The sequence below is a fragment of the Protopterus annectens genome, chromosome 3.part1 (assembly GCF_019279795.1).
Source record: "Protopterus annectens isolate FY-2018-M chromosome 3.part1, PAN1.0, whole genome shotgun sequence".
NCBI lineage: Eukaryota > Metazoa > Chordata > Ceratodontiformes > Protopteridae > Protopterus > Protopterus annectens.
The window spans coordinates 286,237,226-286,259,257 of record NC_056732.1 but is presented as its reverse complement, the minus strand read 5'-3'; the positions used below and the strand labels follow the sequence as shown (position 1 = coordinate 286,259,257).

General features: G+C 35.6%; 1 protein-coding gene across 1 annotated transcript in view; it reads left to right on the top strand.

Moving 5' to 3' along the window:
* The window catches only part of VWDE (von Willebrand factor D and EGF domains), a 740,920-nt gene that overhangs the window by 344,380 nt on the left and 374,508 nt on the right, over positions 1-22,032 (top strand). The window contains exon 14 of the mRNA XM_044066200.1: positions 21,121-21,235. Coding sequence (XP_043922135.1) covers positions 21,121-21,235 — 115 coding nt within the window. The remainder of the gene's footprint in view (positions 1-21,120; positions 21,236-22,032) is intronic.

The window sequence follows — 22,032 nt, the reverse complement described above, 5'->3', positions numbered from 1 at the left end:
CACTGGGAGTGATGAGGGTGGACAGGATTAGGAATAAGTATATTAGAGGGTCAGCCCAGGTTGGAAGGTTTGGAGACAAAGCCAGAGAGGCAAGATTACGTTGGTTTGGACATCTGCTGGGGAGGGATGCTGAGTATATTGGGAAAAAGATGCTAAGAATGAAGCTATCAGGTAACAGGAAATGAGGAAGGCCTAAGATAAGATTTCTGGATGTGGTGAGAGAGGACATGCAGGTGGTTGGTGTGACAGAGCAAGATACAGAGGACAAGAAGAAATGGAAACAGATGATCTACTTTGGCGACCACTAACAGGAACAGCCAAAAGAAGATGATGATGATGATGACATTGTATTGTACAAGCTCAGATATTTTAGTCTTTCATAATAACTTAAATTTTCACATCCTTGGATCCCTTTGTTATATTTCTGCTGTACTATTTCTAGTTTACTCATGCTTGTTTTCTTATAGGGTTTCCATATTGTTATTCCATACTCATGTTTGGGTCAAATGTAACTAACAAACAATGACTTCATACTGCCTGATTTCCTATATATTACACACCTTTTTATATAACCTATAGTTCTATAACTATCTTTAACCAATTGGTTGATATGATTAGAAAAACTCAAAGCTGGGTCTACCCATATGCCCAAGTCCTTAAATGAATCTACAGTTTCAATCACTGCGTGCTGTATTAAATATTCACCTTTTAGTTTATGTTTTCCAAATTTCATAATCTTAGTTTTTCATGTATTTATCAGTGTATTATTCCCTTGGCCCCAAATGGTCAATTTAGTTAAGTTCTTATGCAGACATGGCCTATCTGTAAGACATGTAAATTTTACCCAATTTCAAGTCATCTGCATGCACACTATATCAAAGTCAAAGTAAACTTTATTGTCATACAGATCACCACAGAGGAAAAAGTGCATTTCACTGCATGACATTTTGATACTTATGCTCGTACCATAAGAATGACAGTTTACAGAAGGAAGATAGAGTAAATTATTAATAATTTAAATACTAAAAATAAAAATAAGATACTAAAAATAAATAAAGTAAAAAAAAAGAAAGCTTTTTTACAGCAGAAACAAAACAAATACAACATGGACAGACACAGTAGAACGTTAAGGATATATGAAAACAGTATTATAAATAAATAAAGAGGCATGCATGTAAAAACATACCCACCATCAATATGTGCCATAAACTTATAGTTTACAGTTTCCATGATGCGGATAGAGACATGTAAAGTGAGCTATGCAGAGAGTTATGTAAATAACATACCTCAGATGAAAAAGATAGATATTAAAGATATAATCTAAACAAGTATGGGACTAGAACAGAGTCTATGGGACACCCTGGCAGTAATCAATAAGTTCACTTGTCCAATTGCTGTATGGTACTTGCCATGTGCTTTTTGTAAGCCATGCAGCTATCCATCTTATCAAGAGTACATTAGTACCTAGTTGTACTAATTCATCGATCAGTGTTTTGTGTATGACCCTGTCAAATGCTGAAGTTAATTCTATATAAATTACATCCTATCACACATTTTCATTCTTAGCTGTTACTACATTGTTATAGAACATCATGTTACAGGTGGTGCTAGATCTATTTTCAACATGTGCATGTTGATATATGATTTCAAGTCTCAACCTTTCCAATTCTGACAACACCATAATGCAATATTACCTTCTGCATTATTTTTTCCACAACAAGAAAGTAGACTTAAGGGTCTATATAACTTTAGGTTTGTCCCACTTCCCTTTCCTTTAAAGATTGGTTTAATAAGTGCATGTCTCCAATCTCGAGGAATCTCCCCATATGTATATGATCTTGAAAATAAGAGATATAATGGTACTATACGTTCTGCTGAAGTGTTCACAGGTCATTACTACTAATTTTGTCTCCTCCATGTGCTATGTTTGGATCCTGTTTGCATAGTTCTTTTTCAATGTGATCTAATTTAATTTCAGTATCTGAGGTTACCTGGATGTAACTAGGACAACATATCACCCCCTCTGTGGAGCCAAACTGTTTTGCATAACATTTTGTAAATATATAATTGTAGTAAAGTACTTTTACAGGATATATTAAGTTGCTAAAGAAATTACTATTCTTTAACAGTCCATGAATTTCCCAGTCTCATCCTCTTTCAACCGTAACTTCAAATGTAAAGCTATTAGTTAAATATTAGTCACATTTTACTACCTCCACTCCAAAAAAATAATATCAAATATAAATCCGTTTTGGGAAAAATCTGACTAATTATATTACAAACTCTTTTTTTTTTTTTTTGCAAATGTACTTCATAGGTATGTTTTCTATCACATATTTTTCTCTTTCACTCCAAATATCATATTTAAAACTTACAAACGTACAGTTTCCATACCTTGCCATTTTTATTTTATTTTCTTCTTCTTTATCTCCCTTCCCACCTTTTTGTTTCTGTTATAGAGGCAGTACTAAAGCTATGAGGTGGTACCATTTTCTATTTAAAAACACAACTTTCACCGGAGAAAACAATAAAAGGCTTTCACTAGACATGAATTGCTCTGTCCTCCAAAACATATCAATGTATGAAACATGACCAACAAACAATCTGTGTATAATGTTCTTTTCTCTTTCTTTTTTTTAATTCATAAACTTAACAGCTTACAACTCCCCTTCAGAAAATCCTCCCTTACTGCCTAGAGTCTTCTGCATTTAAACTACTAATAGGTCTTATGTATACACTGAAACCCCAAATTACAAAGTACAAATCTTTTAATACAACGAGTTACTTTTCGAATAATCTACAATTATGTTACCTGTTTAACTCTGATGGATAAGTGCTTATTACGGGAAAATGCAACAGTTAATAAATCAAAGGTCTTTTACATCATTTAACTGGTAAAAATTTGTAACATACTAATAACACTTTTCTCCACTAGGTGTCTTCATGTATATATTCATTTTCAGAAAGAAACTAACAAAGTCTTTCAATAGCAATGCTTCATTTGCTCTTTTATTTTACTATTTAGAGTGCAATGGGAGAATACATCATCTAAACGGTCCAAATTATTTATTAATTTTAATAATCTTTTCTGTTCCTATATATTTATTGTGAAACAAATTTTGGAAATTAGATTATTGAGGAAGATTTGAATGATAATGTCTTTAGTGTTTTGATTAAAAATGGAACTACCCTATGCAAAGCATCAGGACTTTAAACTTTCTTCCTGTTGAAATTCATCTGTAGCATTTCACAATACAGTCATCTATCTATTACAAATTTAGAAATGCATGGTAACTACATCTTGGCAGCAAATTGTCAGTGACATACTTTCAGTAGCTGAACAGATGATAACACTCATCTGTGGTGTAAAATGTTGTGGTTTCTATTCCCACAAGAGGTAAATGGATTGCTTACACTGCATTGCATCATAATGGTGGTGCAATCTTGAATAAACTGTTCTTCAGAAGTGACAACAAAATGAGGCACAACCTACCTGGGTTTATCCCTAATGTCCTGGTCAAATCTCCACTAGTAGTATAAATAACACCTTAGGTGTCCCCTGAAAAGAGGCTACTAGTCTAGTGGGACAAACCCAGTCAATAAAAGAAAAATAGAAATAAATAAAAATTCCATTGGACAACATATATTAATTAGCAAAGTCAAGATAAACAGCTTATTCAGTGAGCTCGGTTTCATCATTGACAGAAGGGGAAAGAAGGATAAGAAACTTCGTACCTGTTCAAGCCTATGTTCTATACTCAGCAACAGGTACAATTTGAATTTTAATCAAAAGTTCTGGTATGACTCAAATGAATTTTACTTGACTGCATAAAGTAAAGCATTAAAAAAGAACTTGAATAACACAACAATAAAAATAAAAAAAATATATTTAAATTGAAACTCCTGACATGACAGTAATGTTCTAAAGTATCTAATAAAGCTCATTATGTATTCATTAAATATGCATATCATAAAAGAAAGAAGGATGAATTATGTAATATAATTATTATCAATATAATGAAGTGAATCTATTCCTAATTAAAACCTTTCATCTTTGCCTTGTAATCATAGTCATTCAAATGTCACATCATACACTGAAGGTCTTAATTCCCGAAGTGAATTTCTGAAATAAAGTGTGAAGCAATCCCTGACATATTAATTATAATGTATACAAAAATGAGTCTATACATATAAATACAATTTCCATTGAATTATATTCATTTTATTAAGATGTCCTGCTTCTTTCTTTCTTTGGTTGATACTGATTTGGAGGCAATTTTTGTTTTTTGCTTAAAGATTCAGACCAAATATTCTCTTCTGATGATCTTTAAATTGTAGTGGAAGAGTCAATTTCTTCTTCAAGGAAAATTAAATTATCATTCTTAACAAAGTTCATTGTTTCTTCTAATTTGTTGAATATTTGTTCACCTGTTGTATGAAATATTTTTAATCTTGTAGGATATAGTAAATGGACTTTAATGTTATTTTGATTTAGAAATTTCATTAAAGGCTAAACTCTGTCCTTTATAAAGTTTTAGAGTCATAGTCATTAACAATTCTTACATTAAGGGAGCCCATTTTTAAATGTGGTTTAACCCATACTTCTTTTAACACAAGTTCCTTATTTATTTACTTATGTATTTATTTATTTATTGTCATTTGTTAACCAGGTTGGTGCAGCTGAGCCAGGGGCCCATTTTCAGTGGAGACACGAGGAGAAAAGCTCCAGATATAGTTCAGAAAATAAAAAACAGAGATATATTTACAAAGGTAAAATATGAAGTTGTTATACATAGAAAATAAGAACCACAATTTTACAGAGTTGTGTACAAGTTACATAGTTTTACTATAGAACACAATAAAAAGTTCACATGTAGAAATATATACAGGTTTCAGCAATAACTCTATGTACAGTAGTATTTACAAGAATCAGGATGTAGATCTACAGTAATAGATGCATTAGGGAGACAAATAGAAAAATATGATGTATGCAGAGAGTCAGGAGATAGAATTAAGAGGAGAGCAGGAAGATATCAGGTAGGAGTTTGACAAGGACAGGACCAGGCCTTTAGTAGGTAGTTTTTAAGTTTGAGTTTGAATTGGGCTTTATGGGGGATAATTCTTATATTATAGGGGAGGGCATGCCAGGTATGAGCAACAGAGACTTTATAAAGTGATTTACCAATATTTTTATTGGCTTTGTAGATGTTGAGAAGATTCTTGTCAGATGTGTGAAGCTGGCAATGGGGGTTGTAGACTGATACTAAGTTTGAGATGGAGGGACAGGATGTAGGGTAGTAGAGTATAGAGTGTGTAATGTGTAATTGTGGAAGAAGAAGTTGTTTTGGAATTCAGGCCAAAGTAAAGACTTAAGAGCGAGGCAGTGGTGTGATTTATATGGCTGGTTGGAGGAAAATCTAGCTATTTTATGGTAGGTTTGTTCTAATTTGGAGAGGAGAGATGACTGAAGATTAGTGAGTACTAGAGCTGCATATAGAAATCAGGGTAAGAGGAGAGATATAGTAAGGGAGGGTTTAGTGGGTGGTAAGAGTAGATTATGGTTATGGTACAGAAGTCCAAGTTTTTTGTTTGTTTTCTTTATACATTGATTGATATGCATGTCGAACTTTAGTTCGTCATCAATAGTTACACCAAGTAATTTAGTATAGGGTTCAGGTGTGATGGTAGTATTGTTAAGCGAGGTAATAGAGAAGGAGGATTTAAGATGAATCATTTCTTTGGAAGTAAAAATATAAGTTATGTTTTTGGGGGGTCTAGTATTAGTTGATTATCAGTGAGCCAGGCTTCAATGGAGGTGAAGGTGTCTTGGATACATACAAGGAGTTCTGGGATGCTGTGGGCGGTGGTGATAAGGGTTGAATCATTAGCATACTGTAACAGTGTATAGAGGTTAGTAGTGGTGTGTAGTGTGTTATTGAATATATTAAGCAAGAGGGCTCCCAGGATGGAACCTTGGGGAACACCAGTTGATGGGTAGGAATGGAGGGGTGACCAATTGCCAGCATATAGATTGTTGTCTGTTTGATAAGTAACTAGAGAACCAGTTTATAGAAGGGGTAGACAGATGGAGATCAGAAAGTTTGGATAGCATTTTGGGGTGAGAGACTGAATCAAAAGCCTTTGAAAGATCAAGGAATAGACAGGAAACTAGGTGGTTATTATCCTGGGCTTCTGCTACAGTTTGGGTGAAAGAGATTAGTGCAGTAGATGTACTGTGTTCAGTCTAAATCCATGTTGGGTGGGAGTAAGGACATTGTTATCTAGCAAATCTTTAAGTACTTGGATGTGGATACATTTCTCAAGAAATTTGGAGAGTGGGGAGAGAATGGCTATGGGATGATAGTTGGATGGGTCTGTGGAGTTTCTTCCTTTATGGACAGGGATTGTGGAAAAGGATTTCCAAATGTCAGGGACAAGGGCTTTGGTAATAGAATGATTTATAAGGATAGATACAGGATAAGCAATTGAAATGACAGCAATTTTGAGGAAGCAGGGGGTAACTTATCGACTGAGAGAGAACAAGCTTTGGGTTTATTCAGTTGTGTTTTGATGACTGCAGTGGTAACAGGTTGAAAGGAGAAAGTAATTGGGTAAGAGGGACTGGGAGGTAATGGTAGAGAAGAGGCAGTGGGACTTTGTTGTGTTCTTTATTTTAGAAGGAGAGACCCTGGAGGGACAGCAGGATTTATCAGTGTTGATTTACTTAGAACTCTGTGGGCTTTCTCAATTCCATAGAAGAAACCTCCCTGAAAACTTCCTTTTGTGTTTTCAAGACCTCCAAAGACTCTTAAATTACATCTTCTCCCCCTGTTCCCAAATCCTCTATTTTTTAAGTAACTAGTTGTTCTGTTTTAGAATAAACTCAGTTTGTATTTCCTTTTTCCATCTATTTCATTTGAGGTTACTTCTATCTCTTTAATCTGAATACTTTGTTTTTCATATTACGATTTTCAACATCTCAGTCTGTTTAAAATTATTTTCTAGTGCTGTGTCAAGTTTGATTTGAAAGTTGTCCATTTTAAAATGAGTTTGTGTAGACATGATTGTATCTGTTGAAAGTATTTTAAGTGAAAAGTCTCCAGATGTTGACTTATAGGCATTGATTTCTGTAGGAATCCATCTGAAATATTGTGGAAAGTCATCTGACAGGAAAAGCCACTCAATTAAATTTATAAGTTTTAGATAATACTTTAGAAATTAATCTCTTTTTCTGAAAGAAGCAAAGTTATTTGATATCCTTTTACCTTCCCAGACTAGTTTATACTTAAACTGCAGAGCTCTGTTCCAGTACTGCTACACTTCCACCATCACATTTCCAAATCAATGTTTGAGTTTTTAATATGAAAGAAATGTTACATTTTTACATTCCTTCATAGTGACATGTATTAAATCGTGAAATGTTTTATTAGTGTGCTGTGAGAAACAGGTTACTATTAATGATTATCCCCTATGCTTCTGAGGCTGTGGTCACACATTTATTGTCCATCCCTACCTATTCCCCATTTGTTTTGTGACTTAACTGTCATAATCCAGTCATGCTGGATCCATATGATCACTTAATGTAATAACCAAAATCATTCTTAGCATCTTATAGATTTCTTTGTACTATTTTTCCTACAGACTCACATGGAATGTAACAGGTGAACTGAGGGCACCCTAAAAAGCATAGAATGATGAATATTAATTATTTTACTTATTTTGTTCTATTGATGTACATAGAGAACAGTAAGTCTGCACTCAGCTACCTGTAGGCTCCGTGATGCTTGCTTCCAGTAAGCTGGGATCTGGAAAAAAAATGCAATACTTCATTTCCACCATCAGATTGTTTCTGAATCTGGTTCTATTTCATAAACAGCCATTGTAAGTAAAAGAAAACTATATTCCTGCCTGGCACGGTAGCTTTCGCTATTACTTTGCTTTTACTGCACTATCACAGTTAATGTAAAATAAGCTGCAGTGAGTTTCTCTGCTGTCAAGGGAGTTTTTATTGTCACCACATGAATTTGCTCTAGCTACATACAGATTCTTTTTTAATACTGCAACTGTTCTTTGTGTGTATTGGTATACAATTGTATAAAAGTTTTTTTTTCTTTGCTTTTTCTGTACACATCTATGTTTTCTATTTGATGTAATGGGAGGAATAATTAGGCCATATTTCTTGAGTAGAATTAGTAATCCTCATTGTGTTGACTGATGACAAGGCAGTACGGTTCCTTTAGCAAACCTAGCATCACTACCACATTACATGTAGATAACAGGTACAGCATCAATACCACATTACATGTAAATAACAGGTACAGCACCACTACCACATTGCATGAAGATAACAGACCGCTTAACTCTAGTACAGATATCCAAAAGCTTCCTTTGTCCTCTATGTCTTCATGGAGATTAAAACATCATTTTACCCAGCACAATGTATTCTTCATAGTTTCTTGTTAAGGAACAAAGAAGTTACAGTCCCACTGTATTCCTCCATTATTAGTCCCATCTTTGAATATAATGTATCCTTAGGAAGATACCCTGATAAGCCCCCTAGCCATTTCAAAAGACCTCAGTATTTCTTCATTAAAAAGATGTTATACCTCAGTATCCTTAGCTACTCTGACAGACTACAAGCCCTGACCATTTACTTAGTGTCACACAGATTCCTCAGATATGGTCTTTTCTAAGCTTTCTGTACTATGCATGGCCCAGAATTCTTTGAATGCCTTTACAAGCAAACACTTGTCTCAGAGATATAAACCTATGCTACCAGATCTTTAACATTAGATGGTGTAACAGGTACCTAAGATTGTGTATTCCCCATCTATGTAACAGTCTGCCAATACACAGCAATCAGTGTCCCCCTTACAATTGCAAAAGGCACTATAGATGATTGGATGGGTTATCATAAATTCTTACCTGCAATACATAGAGAAAATCTTCTTAATGGTGGGCATTTTAGTCTCACAACAATACTGGGTGATATAGCTGTGGTTCCCACTGGTATACATTGCTTTAACCTTAGTAAAAACAGATGAAACTATGGTGGCTTGTAAGAAAACTGCAGGGAAAAATCTATTGCTTCCCATGTTCCAGTTAAGTGACACTAAAAGCATTGCAAGTGGAAGATGGTTGTGTTGTGTTGATTGATATATGTGAACATTAGCACTTTCAGTCACACTGTATGCTGTTTTAGATGCACAGAAAAGGGAGTAGGTGAGTTTTGTGCTTCTTTTCTACCTTTTTCCTTTTCTCTGAGTTACTCTGACCTCTGAGTTGATATATATAAAGATCAAGGTGTGGTACTTGACACCCACATTGGAGGAAACAGGGTGGCCCTACAAAAGAAAAGAATTGTGCCCATTTGTTTACTTGTTTGGATAAGTGATGTGATAGGTTTGACACTGTGGTCATGATTATTTGTGTTTTGACATTTTGGGATGCTATGTTTCACAATGTTAAGGAAAAATGCAAAACTCAGATTTCATCCAAGCAAGAAATCTCTATATTTAAAATCACATGGGGCACTGTGCAACACAGTGGCATAGTGGATTACATTGTTGCCTCATAACAAAGGGTTCCCCAGTTCAATTTTCTGCTGGGGTACTTTATGTGCGGAGTCTGCATGTCCTCATTGTGTTTGCGTGGGTTTCCTCCAGGTGTTCCTGTTTTCTCCCATATTCCAAAAATATGCAGTAGATGGATTGGACCCTCTAAATTGGATATAGGTGTGAATATGGTGCGAAAGAACTACTATGACAGGGCTAGCCACCTGGCAGTGTAAACCTTGGTTCTACATGATTGTCACTGTTGAAGTGACACCTCGACCCCATGTGTACAAATAAGAAAAGGGGTTGCGAATGGATGGATAGATCAAAGAAAATTAAGAGAGATAAACCTGGGTCTCCCTGATATAGGGGAAAGCTGTTGTTTTTATAGTAAAATCACACACTATAAATGAAACATTTATTATTGATTTTCAGCTGATCAACCAGAGTGAACAATGCATGCTTCTGAAAGATCCTGCAGATAGTATATATCCTTATGCTTTCTTATCATAACTACTTCTATTTCTGTATAGCTGATCTAACTAAGCATGGAATATGCTTATGTCAGGATAACATTCTATATCATATGGACCTACATTCCATTTTAATTCAAGATGAATTAAACTCATTTTGTTTTCTCATAGAAAATCTCATTCCTTCACAATCTCCCATCTGATGCTATGAAATATTATTTACAATACATCCCTGTCACAAAACTGAAAGTTGTGAACAGTCAAATATAGTATTCAACATCCCAATGGACATTTTTACTTGCTGTACCAACCTAATCTTTGTAAGCACACTTTTATCAGCTTTTAATGTAAATCATTTTATTATGAACAAATGTATCATAAATATCTACAATGGTAAGATTTGTACATGAAAACTATTTTGGTTTCTAATTTTATTTAAACACATTTAATAAATTCTTCCAAAAACTGGTCAATCAAGCTGCTTATACTTTTTGCAGTATTACTTCTATATCAACTGAGATCTTTAGAAAAGGGTAGGAGCAAACTACATTGGAAAAATGGGAATTGTGGGAACAATACATACAGGGGAGGAATGAGCAATGTGTGTGAAGTATAATGTTTGTTAATGTTAATTTGTTAATACAGTTTCATTACTTTTGTATAAATGAAAATTTGTCTATGTCACAAGTGATAATTCAATAAAGGTGTTTAAAAAAGTTTTGCTGAAAAATAAAACTATAACCAATACAGTAAGAGTAATTGTAAGCAGCATGATTTCTGTTCTGCAGCACAAAAGGCTTCATGGGAAACAGTTTGATAGTGATCTGATTAACAGACTCAAAGGTCATGTTAAGCAGCTTAGACATTTTTAAATTCCTAAACAGCCATTGGTGCTCCATAAGCTGAGGTATGCCTGCCCCCGACATGACATCATCACATAGGTCCATAAAGGAAAGTCTTTTAAATGCAGCTTGTTCTAGATGATGGTAAATCCACAATAAGTCAGTTTTGTTGTACAATGAATAACTAGTCCTACATATCCAATGTAACACCAACCCCCTCATCTTTTGGGGAGCCACCAGTAAGCTTTGTTGCAAAAAATAAAGTGTATCTTGTTAAATAGCCCAAAAGATGAGGTGGCTATCTTAAGATTTAAGAAAAAGTCACATTTCATTACTGCTGTGTCTGTTCATGTCATATGGTGGGTAGTACATTTAATAGTCAAGGAAACAAAAACAGTGCAGGTTACTGAATCAAGATGATGCTGGGTATATTCTAAGAAATGATTGTCTTAGGTGAAGGATATTTGTTTGCCTTACTGATGCAAATTGATGCTATGTTGTCAGTAAGGGTTTACAGGGCAAGACAGCTCACTCTGTTGCAGGGTTTGATAAGGAAAGTCTCACACTGGCTTATACTAATAGGGTTGGGTCTTTGTTGCTGGATATACACATAACCATTTTTTATTATGGAGATGGATGAAGGGGATACTCTGTCCGTGTCATCTGCCTGAGGATTGGCATCTACAGTTAGAGAGTCATTTCACAAGGCTTTGGGTACTTTTGATATATTGCATAGGGTGACTGTCATGGGTACATCTGCCTCATGAGTAGAATAAATGGAAGAACACACCAAGCACTTTGCCACATTCATATCTTTGACATTAGAGATGCCAGTGTTTTACACTTTTCTTGGTGGAAGCAACATCTCTGATGTTCAAGAGGTAAGATAAGCAAAAGTAAAACAAAAATGATTAATACATTAATTCTAAAGTTATAGCAGTGTTGGAATAAAAATAATTGCAGTAACTCTTCAAGGAACTGTAGGCAGGGGTGAGTTACTCTGGATCAATGACTTGACTCCCAAGTGCATTTTGGCCTCTTGAATATGGCATAATGATTTTCACATGCGGTGCTCTGTCACTTGATTTGTATGATGTATCTAAAAGTCAGGTTATTTGGATCACTGAGTAATATCACTGGTGATATTAGGTCACAAATCCTCGTATCCAGTGGTAGCAAGTTGGGTCTTGGCTCTGGTCTCTGTGGAAATTCTTGAGTTGGGGTTGATGGTAGGCATAGCTGTTCCTGCTTTGATGGCCCTCGGTGGCATGTGACATCTCCAACTGGCTCGTCCCATCAATGTGGATTTTTCTGATGTGGGAAATAGGGATCCATGTTGTTGAACCCTCTCATCAGATGGTTGTGGCTGTTGTTGTTGTGAAGAAGAAGACAAGAGAAAGGTAGTTCTATCTGGGTTAAAGTAAATTTTGTCAGGTAAGTGATGTGATATAGACACAATCACTGGGCTTGATGTCATGGCAGGAGGGATGGGTCAAGCTTCTTTTGCATTGACAGTATTTGGGAATGGATTAGCCACAGAACATAAATAAGGTTTTATAATATAGAAAAAGTACATCATCTATATTTTGTAACTCTGAGTTATGGGACAGTGGTATAGCTGGTAAACTCATAGGGCATCCCATGCAAATTTCATGAACGGAATATTTTCTAGAAGAGCTAACTGCATTATGTATATAAAGCAATACTAAAGGTAATATAGGTAATGTATCTGGCCTTTTCAGACATGTCTCTTCAGGCATCTTAGTTAAACTAGTTTTAATAATTTAAGTCATTCTTTATACTATACTAGAGGCTTGGGAATTTGAGAACAGTGATACTGAACAGTCACATTCATGTTTTTAGACAATTGTTATACTATCTGACTAGTGAAATGGGTACAACATCTGACTAGATGCAACATGAAACACCAAATCTTAAAATGAAGTGTCTTAATTACTTTTTTGCTACAGTAATGATATATTTTTGCTTGCTTGGTTCATCAGTTTGGAGGAAGGGTGTTGAGTTCATCCAGGTCATCATTCAGTTTTAGTAGATTAGCCATTGCATAATGTCTGAATACTGAGATATTTGAAGATGCTCCCAGCTTCAGTCTTATAGTGAATGTGATTTAATTTGTGGTCTGATCTGACTATGTAGTTTCAGAGCTGTCACATATTGATGAGGACCATGTCAAGTCTAGGACAGTATCTCACCTAGTTGAGGATGCAGTCTAAATGCTCCAGAGAGTTTGTATTTATGACAGCTATAAATCTATGGACACACATGTTAGGGGATGTATACATCTTCCAGCTGATGGCAGGGTAGTTGACGTCCCCTAGGAGAATGGTGTTTGACTTAATGCATAGGGATTCCATACTAGTCAGACAGGAGGTATGGACCAAGTGAGCATAGAAGAGGTCCTATATTTACTTATAATATGATAAGGGGGTTTATTAACGGCAAGTTGGACATGGAGGAGTTCCAGGCTGTTATCCTCTCTAATGACTCTGGAGATTAAATGTTATTTTACAAATAGAGATAAACCACCACCTGTTATCTTTCCGTCCTTCCCTGTTAGGCATATTAAAATATTTACTCCTTTAATCAGACATGCTAATCAGTTACTTACCCTCTGTTCTGCTCTTCCCTCTCAGCTACTTCTCATCTTACCACAACACAATAATAGCAACTAATATCTCTACAACTCTAACTCAGCCAGCGACTCATCCTTCTTCCCTGAGTTGCCTTCTCATCTCACCAAATCTATTTAAAGAAGCCCCACACCTTTGCACCAAATATACATTTTTAACTCCATTTCAAACCAACGCAAAATAAAATTCCTCTAAAAATATTTTCTAAAAAACAAATAGGAACAGAATTCCACTTTATTAATATTCTCTTAGGGAGTAACATTTACCCAAATCCTGGGCCTGCCTCTCACCAACAGCAACAAGACAGCCTGTAGCTCATCATATCCCAGCTATGCATTCATCAGATCCCACCTCAAAAATCTAACTTTCACTAAAATAAATAGAAGTATAAAGTAAAAAAATCACTAAATTACATTCCTGGATATACCTACATAGCCTTAATATTCTAGCCTTAACTGAAATCTGGCCAACACCTAGCATACGTGATGCTGAAATAACACTCTCTGGTTGTAATATTATCTGCAATGACCATGTAAGGAGGAAAAGAGGTTTTATCACACTATTTCCCAACAACTATCAGAGTTGTACCTGTAAGGAATCTATACCAAATTTCAACCCAATCAAACTCATCTTCACTTTCCTGACATTAAATAAACATAAAAAATATGTATTATTGTCATTTTACATCCCCATGACAATATAGCTACATTGGAAGAACTCATATACTGGATATCTATAACCCCATGACAATATAGCTACATTGGAAGAACTCATATACTGGATATCTATAACCATCCCACAAGCAATTACATGATTAGGAAATGCCAACATCACTTGTCTAGACCTTACACCCATCTTCCCCTTATCCAATATAAATCTATATGGCTTCAAATAACTTATTTATTTATGTATCCATTGACATTAGTTTGCCTTGAATGTCTGACTGGGCACAGGCGCCCTTTTTCAGTGGAAACATGTTCAGAAATGCTCCAAGGAAAAAAAATAATGCAATCAATATTTATAATAACAAATTGTATAATGCAATTACAATGTACATATAACATAATAGTTAGTATAATAAAATTTGTACTGATATTCAGAAAAATTAATTTATAGCACTGTATTGAGAATTTGCAGATAGAAAAATGGTATATAATATAGGTAGGTGAAATTTAAGAAATACATTGCAGTAAGGTATTAGAGGGGTAAGCAAAAATTAAAATGTTACTAGAGAAGTAGCGATGGAATGGAGATTTGGTTGTGCTAAATTAGAAGTAGGTATAGCTGTTTACTACAATAAACTGAAGTATTAGAAGGGATAAAAAGTTAAGTGATTCAGTGCTTTAAAATGAGTTAAAAGAAGGTGATGAAGGATGCTAGGGGAGGCTATGTTCCACATGAGGAGCAGAGACAAAGCCAGAAGTCAGAAAGAAATTCTTTTAGAAATGGTTTGAAAAGATGATGGTGTGAGTTAGACCTGATTGATATATGAATTTTTTCCAAGTTCTGGCTTCATTATTGGAATACAGACTGATACCCAGCAGCCCTTTGTTGTTTGTAAATGGCAAGCAGTTGTTTCTCTTTTGACCAAAGTGGACTTAGCTTATGTTAACTTAATAACAGCCCCATATCCCACATTAATACTAAACTTGTTAACAGCCCCATATCCCACATTAATACTAACAGCTCCTTACATGAAGGATCCTAGTATCTGGCAGTAGTAAATTCATCTCTGCTGGCATATTGTCCATCTGCCTTAGTGATCACCTTTCAACCCATGCAAGGAGTAATCACATATTCACCCAAACTGCAAGTCTACAAAATATCCTATCGTCCATTAATTGGAACATCATAAAACTATTCACTCTGGATGATGCTATAAGTAAATTCAATACACTATCCCTCAATATCCTAAAAAGTCTTGCACCCACAAGAAAGAAGAAATTAAAATGAAGCAACACAATCTGGATCTTCAGAAATAGTATAATCTCATTATAGGACACTAACTACCCTAGTTCTATTCTACAATCTGTTTCAACCAGCTTAAATTTGTCTTAAAAGCTCAAATGGAGCTCCATCACTGCTGATAAACTGCCAGGTGAATATCTAAAACTTGCAACAAATGCCATTGCTAATCAACAGAACTAACTCAGAATCCTATATCCCAGCATTTTGGAAAAAGTCATTCATCATTTCTCTGCACAGAGGAGGAAACTCCACTGAGGTATCTAACTATCATCCCATTGCGGTCCTCTCTCCCACTGCTTATAGAGACATTTTTACATCAACAATTACTCTAATATCTATTCCAAAATCAAAAGTGAACCTCTACACGACATGGCTTTAGAGCAGCCCATAGCACAACAACAGCCTTGCACCCATTCTTTTACACCGTCAGTGCTGCTGTGGATTCGGGAAGCTAGTCTCATCACTAGTTCTTGATTTGTCAAAGGCGTTTGATACTGTTCTCCACACTAAACTCTCCAGTGGTTTCCCAGTTACCTGTTTAATAGACATCAATCAGTAAAATGGATAGGCTCTCGCTCTCATCAGAAGAGTGGCTAGTTCAGCCGGCACCCTGGGCCAGTACTATGAACCAGCACCCCACTCCCTCAGCTCTTCAAGTGAAGAGAAAAATAAAGAGAGAAAAGCACTTCACTGTAATAAACCGATCACTACATTGTAAGTGATCTGCTTATTACAGTTAGCTCTACACCCCTCCCCCACTAATTCCATTGACGAGCCAAAAAAAAAAAAAAGCACAGATATTAGACAAAACAAATTTCAAGATCCTTTCTCTGAGTAACACAGAAATCAAAGCTGTCCCCTATGCTGCACTACTAGGAGTCACAACAGATGAAAACCATAAATTTGATCCTCATATTCAGAGCAATGTAAAAAAAATCTGAATTTAGGGATTCTATATAGGCATAAACATTTTCTAAATACAGCTACCAAACTACCCTTGCCATCACATACCTCTTATCATCCCTGCCTTATGGAGCTCCTATTTTCACCAGTCTCCATACGTCACTAAATTCAGAGCATGAATTGTGTTATAATAATGTTGATAAATTTGTAACTAGTCTGACTTATTAGTTCCATCACTGTACTGCCTTACAGTCTCTTGACTGGCTTGAACTCTGATACCATCCTAACTTTCTACAGCACATTACTGTCCACAGAATCATAAATTAGCCTATTGCCTATCTGGAACTCAAACTGATTCTCCATAGTTAACTTCTTAAAAGAATCCTTAGATCAGAGGATAAACAACTTCTGCCTTTGCATAAACCCAGTAAATCAGCACGACAAAGTTCTTACTCTTACACTATAACTAAAAACATGGAGCAGCGCTCCTATAAACCTTAGAATAAATCATAATCCTCTAACCTTTAAACACTCACTAAAAGAATTTTTAACTAAACCTTGGATCTGCTGTTGCAACAAACCAGACTAAAGTGCTACCACCCAACCACAAACCTATTACATTCACCTAAGTTCCTTTCACTGCCACATGCCCCTTCTGTCCCTCCTGCTATCCTTCCTTGATGCGTGTTTTGAGTGGTTCAGCCATTCTTCTGCTCCTGGATTATACTGACATGGTAGGTTTCAGCTGTTGCTTCTGCCTTATCTGTGTCCCTTCATGCTTGCCTACTTCAGGCTGCCTGCAACTCCTCTATCACCATGTTCAACTTCTGCTTAGCACAAGAGGATTGCAGGTTACCCTTGTTGGAACACTGACATTTGGTTTGCCACCACAAGATCTCAGAGGTGTTGTGGTTGGCGACCATGTTTTTGCAGTCGTTACCACAGTATTCCAAAATAATATCTAGAGGATGAATCTAAATATACTTATTTCAGAAATTGTGGATGAGTTCACTTGTTGCAACACATATTTTAATATGTTGATACATTCTTTTTTCAGATGTTATATCTAGGGATTCATTAACACAAGCCATATGTCTCATGCTAAAACAGCCCTACTCCCATGATATGCCAATTAGTGATTCAGAAAAATGTCAGTTGTGACAAGGTAAGGCTTAAGGCTTTATTATCAGCTAATTTGCATGTCTTTAATTTGCATTTACTACCACAGCAGGCAGGTCATCGCTAATCTGCATGTCATAGTAGTAAACTGCTGCTTGTATAGGCAGTATCATCCCACCATCACTCTCCCATTCACATGTATAAAAACACAAACACACACACACACACACACACACACACACACACACACACACACACATATACACACACACACAAACACACATACCACAGTTCTGGTACTTGTCCCTAGCATATCTGGCCTACTGTGATTTCCAACCAACTCTATAATAGTTGAAATACCATTATAGCATGTATCTATTATGCCCTGGGTGTCTAGTGTATCACCATAGTGATGATGGTGACATTATGGCACTTTAATCCTTGATTTATCCTTGATGTCTAATAGGTCCCTTCATCCCCTCATCCCCATTGTGATGTTTGTGCCATTATGGCACTTCAGTATTTAGCGTCTCCTTGTGTCTAGTGGTTCTCCCACCCCCAGTCCCCATTGTGATGTCAGTGCTGTTAAGGCACTTCATTATACAGTATCCCTGGAGGTCTAACTTATCCTCCCACCCTAATCCTTATACTGATGTTGGTGCCACTGTTATAGCTCTTCCTTGTAATAGTAATGCCAGGATGGCCTAGTGCATCTGCCCACCCCACCCCCAATCTGTGTACCGCAGTTGTGTTAAGTAGTTGACCACTGCCTTTTGGCAGTGTTTAATACCGTGATGTGGTGGAGTCAACTATGCTGAGCTACATGGCTGAGAAATTTCTTTGATCACTCAGTAGGTAGATGTCTTCCTGGAAGCAGTTCAAGAGGAGGGAGCATATTGCTAATAAGCATATGCCTCTCCACTGAAATGCATCATTAACATTCAGCATGGCGATGGATCCAGCCCTACATGCTGCTGCATGTCTTCGTGGTCTAGAACCATGAAGTTCAATGTTAGGGTAGTTCCTTAATTGGGAAAAGGTACCTCAGTGTGTACATGCAAGTATACACTTCACAATACCTTAATGAATCCCAGTCATGTTTAAACTGTGCTGTATTAATTTGCTTTTTCTCATGCTCTATGACATAAACCCTAACAGCAGTTCATTCTAAATATGTTCTGCATATGTACATGAGGTGTGTACATATGTTCTGCATATGTACACACCTCGTGTGGCTCTGTACGTAAATTTGAAAATCATGCCTTATTTGTTGCTCTGTATATACATGTGTAAACTGTGCTTCTGTATGTAATTTGCAAATACTGGGTTTGTAATCTGTAGTGTATTCTAACTACATTTGTTGATGCATTATGACTCAGGCTGTGTCTGAAAAGGTTCTCTGACTGGTACACTAACCTAGATAGCAGACAGACAGACAGATAGACAGACAGACAGATAGACAGACAGACAGACAGACAGACAGACAGACAGATAGATAGATAGATAGATAGATAGATAGATAGATAGATAGACAGATAGATAGACAGACAGATAGATAGATAGATAGATAGATAGATAGATAGATGGATGGATAAATAAGTTGTAAGACAATTTTCTTTCATAGCCAAACAATCTGCAGTACAACAATGTTTTAGTCATTGTGTTTCGAAACTGTTGAATTACTGCTGATCTGGAATGTAGTATTTGTAGTAACAGCATGTTAGCAAAGCAGCAACAAAGCTTCCAGGTGGAATATGACATACTGCTGTGCACCTACATTTACAACACAACACAACTAATCCAACACATAGGCAGGAATGTGAAAAACCTAAGATTGAAAAATAGTTTTCACTCATATAGATTGGTACTAGGCTACCTACCATTGTGGGTCATTTACGTTGAGTCAATTTCCCTTGCAAAGGTGAGAATCAAACCCTGTACTTTAGAATCTCAAAACTTAAAACAAACTCAGTCTCAGTGTTGTAGCACAATTTCAAAGACCACTCTCAACCGATGTTTTTAGCGCTTCCATTCACTTTTATTAACGTGAACTTCCTCAGAAACAATTAGAACTACCCAAGCTTCCCTTTTTATACATTCCTTCATTCTTAAAACAGGAAATGACATCACATATTAGTAATTAAAATTACTAAAAAGTAATTATATATCTATATAAAAATGTCATTACCGTTCATTTATACAGTAAAAAACATTTTAAATTGATAGATTCATTTAATCCAGGTGCATGATCTGCACCGAGGCACAACTGCCAAAAAGCTTCTTTGCATTCCAATTTGTTATTGCTATCACCTTCAAAAATCACATTATCAACCTTATCTAAGACAAAAAATGTAAACTTTTTGAATTCAGAACATACAATTGCATGTCTAGCTAATCATTAGATAAATCTTTCTTTTTAATAGCTAGATTATGTTTGTATAGCCTTCGTTTTAAACAACGTATAGTTTTTCCAATATAATAGGTTTTGCAGGACATACAAGACCAGAATGGAGAATATGGGGAATTTGTTGACTATGTTAGTTATTTAAATTCTACCACAGATTTTTTGGGGTTCAAAATTAATGGTTATGGTGAGTCCATTGATTATTTGGATTTACATCTGAACATAGATGTTGAAAATAAGAAATTTGAAAGTAGTATATTTAGAAAACCAGTATATATATATATATATATATATATATATATATATATATATATATATATATATATATATATATATATATATATATATATATATATATATATATATATATATATATATATATATATTTATATAGTATATATATATATATATATATATAATTACTTTTTAGTGATTTTAATTACTAATATGTGATGTCATTTCCTGTTTTAAGAATGAAGGAATGTATAAAAAGGGAAGTTTGGGTAGTTCTAATTGTTTCTGAAGAAGTTCACGTTAATAAAAGTGAATGAAAGCGCTAAAAACATTGGTCGAGAGTGGTCTTTGGAATTGTGCTACAACACTGAGACTGACTTTGTTTTAAACCCTGTACTTTGTGTCTGTCAAGACTTTGTGTCTGTCAGATAAATACCTTAACCATTATATCAATCCTAATAATGCCTATCTGTTAACCAGGTACATAACTAGGCATACAGTCCCTTTTTAGGGTCTAAGCGATTTACTCAAAGTAACAACATAAGCAAATGAGAGCTGTTGGGAAACAAACCTTGTACCACAGAAACTACCACTCTCAGTCATAACCCTCTATGATAACTGCTGGGTGATATTGTAACATGACAATCTGAATGCAATGAAAGATTACTGTCTTAATTTATACTTATTATCTGCCTTATATTTTCTCATTTTATTGCAGTTCAGTTCCAGTACAAAGTAATATTTAGCATTAACAAATCCATGTGCCATTTGTTCAGTAGTCTGCAATTGGTCATATTTGATCAATGCTCTGCCCTGGTAAACAAACATAAGTAAATAAACATATTATTTATCAAAGAAGCATCTTGCAATGAATAAACATATCCCATTATTAGTCACAGCTAAAATACAATGTCACATTACTTTTAACATATTAGTATGAATGTAATATATGTATTTTTCAATTCATTTCAGGAAGAAACATGCAACATAGAAGGACTATGCTATGGGAAAGGAGATCCAAATCCTACAACTCCTTGCTTGGTGTGTCAGCCTGACTTGTCAAAATTTTCATGGTCAGTTACTGAAAGTAAGTTACTGAGCCTTCCAAATAATGCACCCAGGTGTTTCCACTTATAATCATACCTGAATCACAATTGAGCTCTTTTTGTATTAAACTTAAACAGCACCATGTCATTCTACTATAATATGTTAATGCCACAGCTGCATAACACATTTATATTGTGATGTGAGCTACTGTTGGGGTTGTCTAGTAAAATGAGAACTTGTAAACAGTGAGCCCAGTATAAGTGACTGATATTAATCATAAGTACCTACTCTACCTCCTTCTCTTTTAAGAATACTGTACAGTTCTAGTAAGACCAAAGCAGTGAGCACATAACTGTATTCATTGAAGTTACAACTGCAGAACTTATATTAATGAAAAAGAAGTCAGGAAAGTGAGGAAGAAAAAGTGATGTTTTCTAGATAGTCCATATGGTTGCCCTCGAAACGTGGACAAAATGGAAGATAATGATATAGAGTCTGGTTGGAAGCACAGCACACAGAATTAGTAAGGTAGATCACAATGTCAGCAGATGTACAGCAAGTCAAGAGAAGACTGATGTTGATATTCATTCAAGAATAATAACCTAGATCGGTCATGGTGGGGGTACCTTGCAGATCTGAGGCTCAGTGAGAGTGAGTGCTAGTAATATTGCAAGCTATAAGACTATCTAACATAAGGCAACAAGGGTGCTGGTACCCCCCATCCCTGCCCCCTAACTATTAACCCACCACCTTACCTAACAAAAATCTTTTTTGTAGCACTATCACTACACAGGTTGCTAAGACTCGCATGACATAAATCACACATATACACACACA